This window comes from Sorex araneus, chromosome 2, assembly GCF_027595985.1.
Source record: "Sorex araneus isolate mSorAra2 chromosome 2, mSorAra2.pri, whole genome shotgun sequence".
NCBI lineage: Eukaryota > Metazoa > Chordata > Mammalia > Eulipotyphla > Soricidae > Sorex > Sorex araneus.
Genome location: NC_073303.1, coordinates 172,415,594 through 172,430,185, shown reverse-complemented (window position 1 = coordinate 172,430,185; position 14,592 = coordinate 172,415,594). Strand labels below are relative to the sequence as shown.

Sequence of the window (14,592 nt, the reverse complement as noted above, 5' to 3'; positions counted from 1 at the left end):
AGTTTGCAGGAAGTGCCTATTGAGTTTTCTGGACTCCTTTCATGGTCCTCTCCTTGTGGTGGGGATTTGTGCTATTTCTTCATATTGTTGTGGTGGTATGGAAGAGGGGCCTTCAAGATCCGTATCCCTTTTCCCTCTTGTTGCGAAAGAGGATTGTGGATGGGCTCAGTCAATGGTGCTTGCCTTTTATTTTCCCCTTCTAGAACATGGCCTCCTACTCATATGTTCCTCTAATCCTTATGTGAAGCGTTGTCATTTATTGTCCTACTGTTTACAGATAGCTATGATGGTACTCTTGGACATGACATAGGTAATGAGGGCTGAGGTGAAACAATATATTGATGGGTTTTAGGAGAATATTTGCGCCCTCGTTAGCAGCCGCCAGCCTGAAAAGAGGCCATGCCCACTTTTGCTTAGGTCATGCCCCTTTCCCCACAATAGCACACACCTGTGCTGGAAGAGAGAATGGCTTCGGCTCTTGGGGCAGGCGTGCCAGCCACTAGGGCAGCAGTCCTGGGTGGCGGGGTGGGGGAGGGATGGCAAGGGTGCTTGGGGTCCAAGGCACAGGCTGGGATGTGGGTAGGGCAGGTCAAGTGACGTCACACACCTGTGCTGGAAGAGACAATGACTGTGGCGCTTGGGGCCAGCGTGCTGGCCACTAGGGTGGCAATCCGGGGTCCTCTTTATTTTTAAACAAACACTTCTTATGACATGAATTCCTAGGGGGTGGGCTCCAGAAGCTCAGGCTTTTTCCCATTTGTTCTTACAAAGTGGGCTTCTCTGGGTGGAGCAGGCTGTTGCTTCAGCTGAACCCAAGTCCCTTTCTGGTTGGCTTCCTTCTTTTTTTGATCATTTTTCTTCACCTGTTTCGGGAAGCTGTCTCGGCTTTTAGAGTGCTTACTATACTCAATGTGGACATTAGTTCTCTTGGCAAGAATCTTGCCCTTGACTTCTTTGTTAATGACAATGCCAACAGCATGCTGGGTAACACTGTAGACTCCTCCAGTTTGGCTCTGATACCATTTGTGGGGCATTACTTTTTGGACAGTGCCCATTCCCTTTAGGTATATGATATCACCTTCCTTGTATTTATGCATCTATGTGGCCAAAGGAACAACTCCATATTTTCTGAATGGTCTAGAGAACATATAGCAGGTGCCCGTCCACTTTCCCTTTCTGTTGGTCATTTTTGAGATTAACTATATGCTGGCGGTTCTGGCTGAAAGGAATATTGGAATTGGAATTTTAATATATGTAAAGGTGATAAAGAAATGTAAAACACACTTGCAAGATATTTCATTAATCAAAATTTTTTTGTTGCTGTTCTGACAATTATTGACAATAAAATAAGGAAGAATGACTTTCAACAGAATTCACACACTCACAGTCATACATCTGTAAGCAGATTTTCTCTTTGCTAGATAAGCTATAAATCCTAAAACTCTAAGTCTGACCTTTTGTGGATGATATATGTGCATATTTTCAAATAACAGAGCTTGAACATTAAAATTTCTCCAAATTATTTTTCAGTGAACCACAGTTTGGGTCTAATATTCAATGAAAGCGATAAACTAAGAAGAAAACAAATATATTCCTTTGCAACACTATGTTACCTGTAATTCTTTCAGTTATATCAAAATGACAACTAGCATAGTGCTTGCTATGTGATACATCTTATACATGGCAATACGAGTCTTATTTTTTATTCAGTGTGTTTTTCTAATTTTTATTTTGTAGTGATGTTGCAGAGATGTACAACATCTCTGAATGCAGCAGCTATGTGTACCTGGGTCGAGAACTCAACATGAGGAATAACTTGGCACCAGAACTGCGCAGAATGAAGAGAGCAGTGTGGAACACCTTCAGAAGCATTGAAGAAGTGTTTAAGAGGACAAAAAACTCTGGCTCTGGGCACTCCACCATTCTTCCTGCACTAACGTACGCCTCAGACCTGGGCCCTATGAAAACAGAAGAACACTATTTGGGTATCCCAGCGAGGAATCAAAAGAGCTATGTTTGGAGTATCATGTTTTACTTAAGTAAGAGAAGGAATCTGGAGTTCCGACCTCTGTTGACAGTCTAGAATCAGGGACGATGTCTTATTTGCCAAGGTATCAAAAATCAGATAGACAAGATACGTAATGCGATTCAGAGACGACCTCAGGACAAGAGCTGTTTTCAGCTGGATTCCACGGGATGTCAAAAGACCAGGTGGCCACCCACCAAGGAGATGGTTAGACTTCTTCGTCACAACCCTGAATGAACGATTTGAGGCTCTTCCTGTTCCTGGAGTGAGCAGATATCATTGGGCTACACTAGCACGGACAGGGATGAATGTAGACATTACTGGTACCTGCCCGCGCAAATCAGATCAACAACAGGATGACAAGTGATACAAGTGACAAGTGGTGTTTTGATTTTTACTAATTTGTCTTTAGAAATATGGTTCTAGTCAATATTTTAGGTCATTTTTATTCTACAGAGTATTGTATGTGTTTATTAACTTATGCATGGTTATTAGTGGTTTTGGAAAATATCTAACAATGTAGATTTTATAAGAGATGACAGTATAATTTATCTTATTGAACTGATTTATTGTAACATAAGTTTATAACTATGATACATATTTTATATTAATGACACAATATCAACTATTGTCATTAGTGTCAATATTCATGTCATTAGGCATTTAGATTAAATAACTAATATAATATAATATTTGCAAACTAATATTGAAAATATATCATAGTAGAAACTATAATGCAATGGAGATTTATCTTTCAAGAAATAAAATGTATTATATACCTTATCAATGATTTCTTTTATCTAAAGAATTGTAATATAAAATTGATTCTTAAATATCAATAAAAATAAAAATCACTGAATTATTTATACATTTGAAAATATAAAATTTCATTTATTAAATAATTCAAAATTCTGGTTATCAGGTTTTTTGCAAATAGTCTTTGCTATTGGTTTGAATTTGAATCAAATATTCATATCATATCTATTTGATATAGGACTTTTGTCTTTATTATTGTCATCTAAGAAACACAGGTAAATTTAAATACTTTGAAAATGAACTTGAATTTCCATCCAAGATTTATATTTTCTAAACACATACTACCTTGTTATTGGAAAATAATAGCAAACACAATTTTGATAATTTAACTAATCTTTAATTATCTGAAATATTGTGTTTTAAATTCTTAGAATAACATGATGAGCTGTTGAAATGAGTCTATGATTTTATTACTCTCTATATGCTAAAGTAATTTCTCAGATCTACCCTAACAGATATCAGTTCTACATTTTCACAGATTCGAGTTCTTACTGAAAATATGCCTTACAAAGAATCAGATGATGTTGGGTTTATATTTAAGAGAAAAATACATGAATTCTAATTCACATCATCATTAGAATTAAAAAAAAAAACAGGTTTAGTAAATTACTACAAATTATCTGAGTAAATTTCTTTATGTGAACCAAAAGCAAGGCAGAAAACAATCTTATTACTTGATGCTTATCCAAGAAAATAATGCCTATTTTGTTCTTCAAAATGCAGCTCGTTACTGTAAAGATATTTTTGTTTTGCTTTATGTTCTGGGGCCACGCTCAGTAGTTCTGAGGATACAGCAATCACTCTTGGTGGAGTTTAGTGGTCATGGGGCAGTAATAAAAATTGGGTAAACTGTATATAAGAAAAAGAAAGCAGGGGATAATTCAAATGGATAAAATACTATAAAAATATCGACTTGACTATAGACATAGAACATGTATGAGCTGTAGCTATAATTTTAATGTTACTAAACTACACAAGAACATTTAAATTTGATATAAAATGAAAGACTTTAAAAGGTTTTAATTTATAGCATATTAGTAGTTTTGTAATTTCTATTCTTTAGGTCTGCATTTATGCTCCAATCATGTCAGTGCAATTTTAATTGTAGTTAAATATTCATTAAATTAGTAGATATTAAATGTTTACCTCACATTAAACTTAAAATATGCCCTTCATAACAATACTAAATCTTTGAAAACCTAGGGTTCACATACGAATAAATAACTGGGTCATGATGATTATTTTATTATTAATTAAAAATTGATTTATATATGTATGTGCATGTATATATATATATATATTTGTGCTGGAGAATAAATTTGCAATATTTGGAAGTTACTAAAATTTGATTCCACTTACCATCACAGATAAACACTAATAATTATCATGCATTCGTTACTATTGCCTTTTAACCTTAAAAAAATTGCACTGAAAACTTTGTTAAAATTATGTATGTATGTATATAGGCATATGTATTTATAATTTATAGAGGTCCAATGTACCATAAACAGGCTATTTTTAGTTGGGACTGAATGTTTAATAAGTTTCAAAGTCAGTCAACCGAGACTCACACATAACTATAATGGGAAATTGCATTGGATGAGTGAGTTGAGGAAAGTTCAGAGGGTTAGTTTGACTAAAATGAATTGTTACCACAAAAGACACTTATTTTCTCACTGGATACTGATACATCTTCTTAGAAAAATTAAATTTTACATATATGTTCATTCTTGGAACATAAATTTAGTTTATAAAAGGAAATTTAAAATGGCTGATTGTTGGTAATGATTTGTGACAAGTTTATTATAATGTAGCTTATTGTATACCATGCATGAATCTTATGCAATACGTATTTATATTTGTGTCCACACGTATTTGTAAGTTTATTTTTCTACTGATCTATAAATTACTTTCACATGCTCTTTCTATAACCAAAGAATAATACCTGAAACAAAGGAAGGGCAGAGAAAATATTTGCTTAATTTATGCTATTGAACAGGCAAATATTACAGACAGAATCATGCTGGTTAACTTCTAAATATTCATAGTCTATAAAATACTACATATAAGTTATTTTTGGCTTTGAGCTAAACCCTAAAACTTATGATATCCAAAATTAGAACTGTATCAATTACTGTTTTGAGAATTGATATAATAAATTATAGATCCACAAAGCAAAGAAATAAAATGATCATTATGTTCTAGCTTATAATTTGACCATCCTCAAATTTGCAACTTCTGTGCCTAAACTCAGAAAATAGTTAATAACTACTAAGTGAGTTCAGATCAAGAAAAGGGCATCGAATTACGGAAAGAAAGCTTTCTGGCAGAGTTAGATATTTAGTAAAAATAATCTGAAATTATATTTTACAAATTTCAAAGATGAATTAACAGTATTTAGGTCATATTTAGGAATATTTAGGGATAATAGGAATTAATTTAGGTCATAGAGGATGGAAGAGATAGTACAGTAAGTAAAGGAGTATGACTATCACGCAAATCCATAGCAGTTCCTGTAACCCCGGGATGGAGTAATCCCTGAGTAGAGAGCCAGGAATAAAATCTGAGAATGGCTACATGTGGACTCAAACAAAAAACAAGCAAATAAAAAACAAAAATCAAGCCAGAAGTTATTGAGGGTTCTACATTTGAGAGTATCAGTTAATAATACATTTCTATTTTCATTTCATAAATTTTACATTTACATTCATATTTTAAAATTTCTGATATAAAAGTAATCTGAATTAGAGCACAGACAAGAGTGTTAATTGATTTATAAACCATAGCATGTATCTATCAATAGATATAACTGTTAAATAATAATATTGATCATCAAATAAAATAATTACTTGAAATAAATTATTTTTCTCAAATAAGTCTAATATTGCCTTATAATAATGAGGACTTGAGAGTGATTTATATCTGAATTATTTAAATTTAGCTCTGTTTAAAGAAAGATGTCTTATTATTTTCAAATGTAGACAATTGTATGCATTGTGTAGGTTTAGGAATAAAATATTTTATAAAACATACCCTGATACTAATATTACAGTTTATGGTATACAAAATCAAGGAGTTAATTTTCATAGTAATAATTGTTTTTAATAAGTACGAGCCTAGAGTTCACATGCCATTTGTATATGTAAACTTACTTAATTTTTAATTCTACAACATAAAGTAGAGGTCCTTATTTCATCTCTATGAAAGTATCTTGAAACTAGTTCTCAGTTATATAGACATAATCATAGAGACTAAAAATATTTATGGGCACAGAAAGCAGTTTGAATTTTACAGATTCACTTTAGATAGATTCTAAAAGTTCAGTATGTTTTCATTTAACTCAGAAATATAACACAGTAGGCAAGCTGTTGAATTTTGCATGAACTAAAGCATATTTTTTTGCTCTCCTAAGTCATACCTGTACATATAGTTAAGTTTTTCAGGTAATTACTTCCAGGTGCTTGCCTATAGGAATTCATTGCAATGCAATGAAATCAGAGTAATAAACTCATCAGCAAAAATTAACCTATCGGCATATTATAGAGACATGTATATTTAAGTGGCATCAGCATGTGTAATTTGTAGATTCTAGATGTTTATGTTCATGATAAAGACTATCTCCTCCTTGGTAATTAGGAATATCTACATACAACTAGATATGTTAGACATTTTGCTAATCTTGTTAGAATATTACAGATGTCCATTTATATATGGGGAATCTAGATTTATTCTATTAGGAAAGAAATCCCATTGTTAAAGTTAAAAAAAAAACACTTCAACTGTCTCTATTCCATAACTTCTCCTTGATTATGTCTCTGTATATCCTCAGTACCTTTATGAAAAATAATGTTGGTGAAGAAAACTGAAAACAATTCGTATGATTTATTTGCACATTTATTGTAAAACAAAACTATTTTAGGTAAGAGAGTTGCCTTCAAAAATATGCAAGAGTAAGACTTCTTTCCAAATCAAAGCATAAACTATGGAATTTATTGCTGTAGCATTGGACTGGAGTGACAGCACAGTGGGTAGGGCATTTGCCTTGCACACAGCCAACCCAGATTCGATTCTCTGTATCTCTCGGAGAGCCCGACAAGCTACTGAGAGTTATTCTGCCTGCATGACAGAGCCTGGCAAGCTACCTATGGCATATTCGATATGCCAAAAACAGTAACAAGTCTCAAAATGGAGAAGTTACTGGTGCGCATTCGAGCAAATTGATGAACAAAGGGATGAAAGTGCTACAGTGCTACAGCATTTAAGTACAATTAAGAATGCCCGCTAGATTATTTATGTAATGTAATATAAATGTTATCCCTGTAATTATTAAATAAATTCATTAACTTTTTTCTGCTTTTTTAAAATGGACTTTCACCAATGTGTAGGCTGTGGAATTATAATCTTTATACAAATAAGAATAATTTAGTGCAATTAAAATTCTTTACTTATACAAATTTTAATGAATGTCTGCAGACTTTGAAGGGTATCAGAAAATTAATGCTTCCGTTTACTTTAAAATAGAGTATAATTAATTTCTGTTGATTTAAGCTCTAAATAAACCATAGTGAAAGCACATTTAGAGGTTGGAGTGATCATATAGAGGGCAGTGCTTGCTTTGGGCAGGACAACCTGGTTCAATCCCTGGCACTCCATATAATCTCCTGGGCCCTGCCAGAACTGATACATGGGTACAGAATCAGAGGTCAGCTCTGAGCATTTCTGTGTGGGCAAATAACAAAAAACAGCACACTTAAGAGAGAATAAAATAAATTATTTGTCTTGTTAATTTATATATAACCGTTTAAAAATCATCAGATACTCTGGCATCGTATTTAATAATTTTTAGTTAAATAATTAGACAATTATTTTGGGGAAGATTTGGGCTACATCTGGTAGTACTCGGCTTACTTCTGACTCTGTGCTCAGGGTTCACTTCTGGTGGTCCCAGGGGACCATATGTTATGGCGGGATAGAATTCACATCAGCTCTCCATATGCAAGGCAAATGCCTTACATGCTGTACTATCACTTTGCTCCCCCACACCCAGATTTTTGTAAAGATCGTATCACTGAGAAATACTAAGGGAAGAAGGCACATTTAATGAATATGTGTGTCTGTTTTTTTCCTGTTTTCCCATTTCCACTTACATAGTAGAGAAGACTAATATGGATAGTTACTGATTAATGACAATCTGTCCAGAAAATTTGGAACAAATAGAAATAACAAAGTAAAAAATAAGAATGATTATTAAATAGGCTCTTGGAAAATAAAATGACCTATAAAATTTTGCAAAGACACAGGGAAATTTATAATTTTCTGAATTTCAAAGAATTTAAAGTCTGATTGGGTTCATATTTAGATAACGTTAGCGTAATTGGCATTTTTAAAAAATTCTATTAATGCCTACCTCGTGTATATTACATGACAGAGACCACCTTATATCATAATCCTTATTGTAGATTTTTGGGTCATTTTTTTCACGACAAAAATATTGATACTATGATATGAAGAGTGATATTTGAGTATAACAAATGTCAGTAACTCCAAATGCAATTAAAATAATTTGAACTCAGCATAAAAATAATGTTCATTATCATGCTTATAGGAAAACAGGCCTTATTTGTTGATTTATGATTGAAATTTTGATGTTAGTGTGCCAGGATAAATTTGACTCTCCTGTGTACAAGCCACTCTAGACTTGAATGCAACCAATACCAGTTTGATCCTCAGCACTATATCTTCTCACTAGCCTCAATGGGAATGATTCCCTAGAGGAGTGATCAGCAATCCACAATATTTTCAGATGTAGTAGCCAAACTAAGCCCAACAAAAATTAAAAACCTAGTATATACGTTCGACTGTATTAATGTGTAAAAGATTGTTTCTAAAAATAGTTTGGGTATCATTGTTTTTGAGGCTCTCACTGCAAATATGAATAATATTCTTATCTACAACTGGGTTGAACAAGTTAATGTCTGGCCCTCCAATTCTTATATCAAAGATATGAAGAAAAACATTCTGCATCTCATAAAGAAAACCCCTAACTGACATGAAAAGTAACTAAAATACACACAGATCACCCATTATCAACCAAGACAATAAATATAAGATAGGCATAAGTGACAGCAATATATTTAAATTCCCAAAACTTTAGGTGTTATGTGATATACTCAGAAATTAAATAGAATTCTTAGTTATAAAAAATTAAATAATGAATGAAACTATCACTCCAAAACCTGCTGAAAAATCTTCATTTTTGATGAGTAAGGCCTAGCAAACTAAGCAAATAGAACTTGTGAACTTTCACTATTTAAATGTTGGAAAAGAGGTTAAGCAGCTGAGAAAGAACTGAATCTTTAAAAAAAAGGCAAGAAAGAAGCATTCATAAGCAGAAAGTAGACAACATAAATGACATGAAGAGAAATTGAAATGAAAAGAGTAGAATAAAAAGAGTATGAGCTCATCTGGTTTGGTGTCCCAAACAGTAATAAACTGTAGATAAACCTAAGAAAATAAAGGTTATGGGTTTTTGAAAAACTTAATGGTACTGAAAAATGAGATGATCATAAATATACATTTTGAGTATACATGAATCTATTGAAACTAAAAATAATTTTAAGTTAAAATGTTGCACAGAAAAATAAATAATTAGAAAATAAGAGTAGCAGTGCACTGTAGCACTGTCGTTCATCAATTTGCTTGAGTATGCAACAGTAACGTCTCCATTTTAAGACTTGTTACTGTTTTTGGCATATCGAATACTCTATGGGTAGCTTGCCAGGCTCTACCATGTGGGCGAGATACTCTCGGTAGTTTTTTGGGCTCTCCAAGAGGGACAGAGGGATCGAAACTGGATCGGCCACGTGAAAGACAAACATCCTACCCGCTGTGCTACCATTCCAGAAAATGAGTATATAATTAATTTTATTTATATATCATAAAGTATAAAATAAAATTTAAAATTTTTTTAATTTTAATGAAATACCACTGGAAACTGATCAATATAATTACTTAATTTAAAGGATACACATCAGAAAGTTTAAACATTGCAATTGAGAGAGATTAAGTACTAAGTAAAAATGTTTTGGGTCATTGTACATATAAAAATATATGTACAAGTGTAATAAGGAAATATTAATGCTAAAATATATTTGAAAATTAAGTGTTTTTGATAAGAGTTTGTCCTGACTTTTTCAGTAATAGCTGAGCAATAAGCTACTAGTCTACTCCTTTCATAATATCTTCTACAATTTTGGAGCATAATAGAAAATGTAATACGGACATTGGGCACTAGCAGTTGTATTTTGGAACAGATTTTTTTTCAGAAAAGTATATATGTAAAATTAATTTTTTTCATTGCTTCTAAGATAGAAGTACAGTCATTGCAGAATTATCGGGTAGAAAAAAAGCTGTAACCATTTTGTCATGTCATTTGTATTGATTTGGGACAACAATGGCCACTGGATTCAGAGAAATACAAAAATAGTAAGGCCTAAGAGATTATCACAAAATCTCTCTGAAAACAGTCCTGAGGATCCTGGATGCAAATATGTGTAGGAAAGGCTCAAAACCTTAGTTGAAAATAAAATAGCTAAGGTTAGGTGTTGTTCCACGAGAAATCAAGCATATATCCCAGGAAGTAGAGTTCATGTTTAACAAAGTCAATTGTTTAGTACCTTATAACAAAAGAAACAACACCAATTTTTTAAAAAAATGAATGTAAATAATCAACAACCTAAATTAAAAATGCATAACATGCAACCCAATAGTTTTATATTTGAAAAACAATAAAATTGGTACTTTTCTAAAAATAAAAGAAAATATGAACTCCATATTGATTATTTAGATGATAGATGAGTGTTATTCAACCAAAAAAATTAAGCAATAAAGCTGAAAAATAATTTAAAATACAAAGAAAAAAATAATTTTGCTAATAGACAATAATTGCTAATAGAAAATAAATCAATAAAAATAAAACATGAAAGAGAGAATTCTTTTTTTTTTAAATTTATTTATTTTTAATTAGAGAATCACCGTGAGGGTACAGTTACAGATTTATACACTTTTGTGCTTATACTTCCCTCATACAAAGTTTGGAACCCATCCCTTCACCAGTGCCCATTCTCCACCACCCGTAAACCCAGTGTCCCTCCCACCCTCCCCAATCCCATCTCCCCCCCACCCCACCCTGTCACTGTGGCAAGGCATTCCCTTCTGTTTTCTCTCTCTAATTAGCTGTTGTGGTTTGCAATAAAGGTGTTGAGTGGCCGCTGTGCTCAGTCTCTAGCCCTCATTCAGCCCGCAACTCCCTTCCCCCACATGGCCTTCGACTACAATGTAGTTGGTGATCGCTTCTCTGAGTTGCCCTTTCCCCGGAACGTGAGGCCAGCCTCGAAGCCATGGAGTCAACCTCCTGGTACTTATTTCTACAGTTCTTGAGTGTTAGTCTCCCACTCTGTTATTCTATATACCATAGATGAGTGCAATCTTTCTATGTCTGTCTCTCTCTTTCTGACTCATTTCACTCAGCATGAAACTTTTCATGCCCATCCACTTGACTACAAAATTCTTGACCTCCTTTTTTCTAACAGCTGCATAGTATTCCATTGTATAGATGTACCAAAGTTTCCTCAACCAGTCATCCGTTCTGGGGCATTCGGGTTTTTTGCAGATTCTGGCTATTGTAAACAGTGCTGCGATGAACATACATGTGCAGATGTTGTTTCGATTGTACTTTTTTGCCTCTCTGGGATATATTCCCAGCAGTGGTATTGCTGGGTCAAATGGGAATTCAATATCTAATTTTTTGAGAGTCGTCCAAATTGTTTTCCAGAATGGCTGAACCAGTCGGCATTCCCACCAGCAGTGAAGAAGGGTCCCTTTCTCCCCACATCCTCTCCAACAGCGGTTGCTTTTGTTCTTTTGGATGTGTGCTAGTCTCTGTGGTGTGAGGTGGTATCTCATGGTTGTTTTGATCTGCATCTCTCTGATGATTAGTGATGCAGAGCACTTTTTCATGTGCCTTTTGGCCATTCGTATTTCTTCCTTGGTAAAGTTTCTGTTCATTTCTTCGCCCCATTTTTTGATGGGGTTGGATGTTTTCTTCTTGTAGAGTTCAACCAGTGCTTTATATACCATTGATATCAACCCCTTATCTGATGGGTATTGTGTAAATATCCTTTCCCATTCTGTGGATAGTCTTTGTATTCTGGTCACTGTATCTCTTGCGGTGCAGAAGCTTTTTAGTTTAATGTAGTCCCATTTGTTGATCTCTGTTTTTACTAGATTGCTTAGTTCCGTGTCACCTTTGAAGATACCTTTATCTTCAATATCGTGGAGGGTTTCGCCGACCTTGTCTTCAATGTACCTTATGGTTTGTGGTCTAATGTTGAGGTCTTTAATCCATTTTGATCTGACTTTTGTGCATGGTGTCAGGTCAAGGTCTAAACCCATTTTTTTGCATGTGGTTGTCCAGTTGTGCCAGCACCATTTGTTAAAGAGGCTTTCCTTGCTCCACTTCACATCTCTTGCTCCCTTATCAAAGATTAGATGGTCATACATTTGGGGTTGTGTGTAGGGATATTCCACCCTGTTCCATTGGTCTACGGCTCTGCCTTTGTTCCAGTACCATGCTGTTTTAATTGTTACTGCTTTGTAGTAAAGATTGAGGTTGGGGAGGGTGATGCCTCCCATCATCTTTTTCCCAAGAATTGTTTTAGCTATCCTTGGACGTTTGTTATTCCATATGAATTTTAGGATTGCTTGATCTATTTCTTTGAAGAATGTCATGGGTATACTTATAGGGATCGCATTGAATCTGTATAATGCTTTAGGGAGTATTGCCATTTTGACAACATTGATTCTCCCTATCCACGAGCAGGGTATATGTTTCCATTTCCTCATGTCCGAAAGAGAGAATTCTTAAAATATCATTGCATAAGATCAAAACAACAATGAGATATCATCTCATACCACAGAGACTGGCCCACATCCAAAAGAACAAAATCAACCGGTGTTGACGCAGATGTGGGGAGAAAGGGACTCTTCTTCACTGCTGTTGGTAATGCGACTGGTTCAGCCCTTTTGGAAAACAGTATGTACAATTCTCAAAAATTAGAAATTGAGCTCCCATTTGACCTAGAAATACCTTCCTGGGAGTATATCCCGGAAAGGCAAAAAAGCATAGTAGAAATGACATCTGCACTTGTATGTTCATTGCAGCACTGTTTACAATAGCCAAAATCTGGAAAAAACCTGAGTGCCCGAGAACAGACGACTGGTTAAAGAAACTTTGGTACATCTACACAATATAATATTATGCAGCTATTAGAAAAGATGGTCATGAAATTCACATATAGGTGCATCAATATGAAAAATATCATGTTATGTGAAATGAGTCAGAAATAGAGGGATAGACATAAATGATTGCACTCAACTGGGGAATATAAAGTAACAGAATGGTAGACTAACTAACACCCAAGAGTAGTAGAGATAAGGACCAGGAGGTCTGCTGCATGGCTTGGAAATTGACCTCACAGCTGGGGGAAAAGGCAGCTCAGATAGAGAAGAGCAACCAGGTAAAGGATGATGGGAGGTCCTGTTCCGGTTGAAAGATGCATGCTGAAAGTACACTACAGACTGAATACAATGGCCACTCAATACCTCGTTTGCAAACCACAACACCCAAAAGGAGAGAGAACAAAATGGGATGCCCTGCTGCAGAGGCAGGGTGGGGTGGTGGGGGATGGGGTGCCTATGGTGGGAGGGATACTGGGAATTTTGATGGAGGAGAATGGGCACTGGTGAAGGGAAGGGTAAATGATCACTGTATGAGTGAAATGCAAATATGAAATTCCATTAGTTTGTAACTGTACCTCATGGTGATTCACTAAAAAAAAGAAAAAGAAAAAGAAAAATAGCATTGCATAGATATAACCATAGAATTGTGATGATGAATGAGAGCTAGTGAACTTAGGTACAATTTTACAGATAATATTAAGACTGTGCAATTAAAAAAAAGAAAAAACATTAAGAAATGAAACTGTTAAAGATTACAAAAAATGGGAAATAAATATTTTCCATACTATAACTTGATACATTTGTTGCAAATTATAAAAAAACAAACATCAGAAAAACTAAATATATTTTAAATTGGTCAAATTAAAAATGTTATTCAATTCAACTTTTTTTTTTTTGCTTTTTGGGTCACACCCGGCGATGCACAGGGTTCACTCCTGGCTCATACACTCAGGAATTACTCCTGGAGGTGCTCAGGGGACCATATGGGATGCTGGAATTTGAACCTCGATTGGCTGCATGCAAGGCAAATGCCCTACTGGCTGTGCTATTGCTTCAGCCCCACAATTCAAATTTTAAAAAGTCAAAGTTACATATACATTTTTTTACAGCAACAAGTAATTGTTTATCACTATTCTAGGTATACAATCTCTATTACATACTGATTAACAAAGTTGGAATACAGTGCTACCTAATTTTCAAGCTTATTGTAAAGCAAATGAAATCAAAATATTGTAGGTAGGTGTCAAATTAGACAAACAGAATGATGGAATGGAACAGAATCAGGTAACAGGGAGGCACATAACAGCAAACTAATTTAAATAAGGTACAAATGCAATTAAAGGGAAATTGGATAATCTTTTTTTTGTCAATGTTTTTAGAATGATTATCCACAAAAATAAAAGTAGTGTCAGTTCATATATTATTAACATATATTGAATTAAATTATATCA

General features: G+C 34.2%; 1 protein-coding gene across 1 annotated transcript; it reads right to left on the bottom strand.

Moving 5' to 3' along the window:
• Positions 1-719: 719 nt before the first annotated feature.
• LOC129401719 (60S ribosomal protein L21-like) lies at positions 720-1,055 on the bottom strand. The gene has a single exon (XM_055124526.1). The coding sequence runs from the start codon at positions 1,053-1,055 to the stop codon at positions 720-722; it is 336 nt and encodes a 111-aa protein (XP_054980501.1).
• Positions 1,056-14,592: the final 13,537 nt, after the last annotated feature.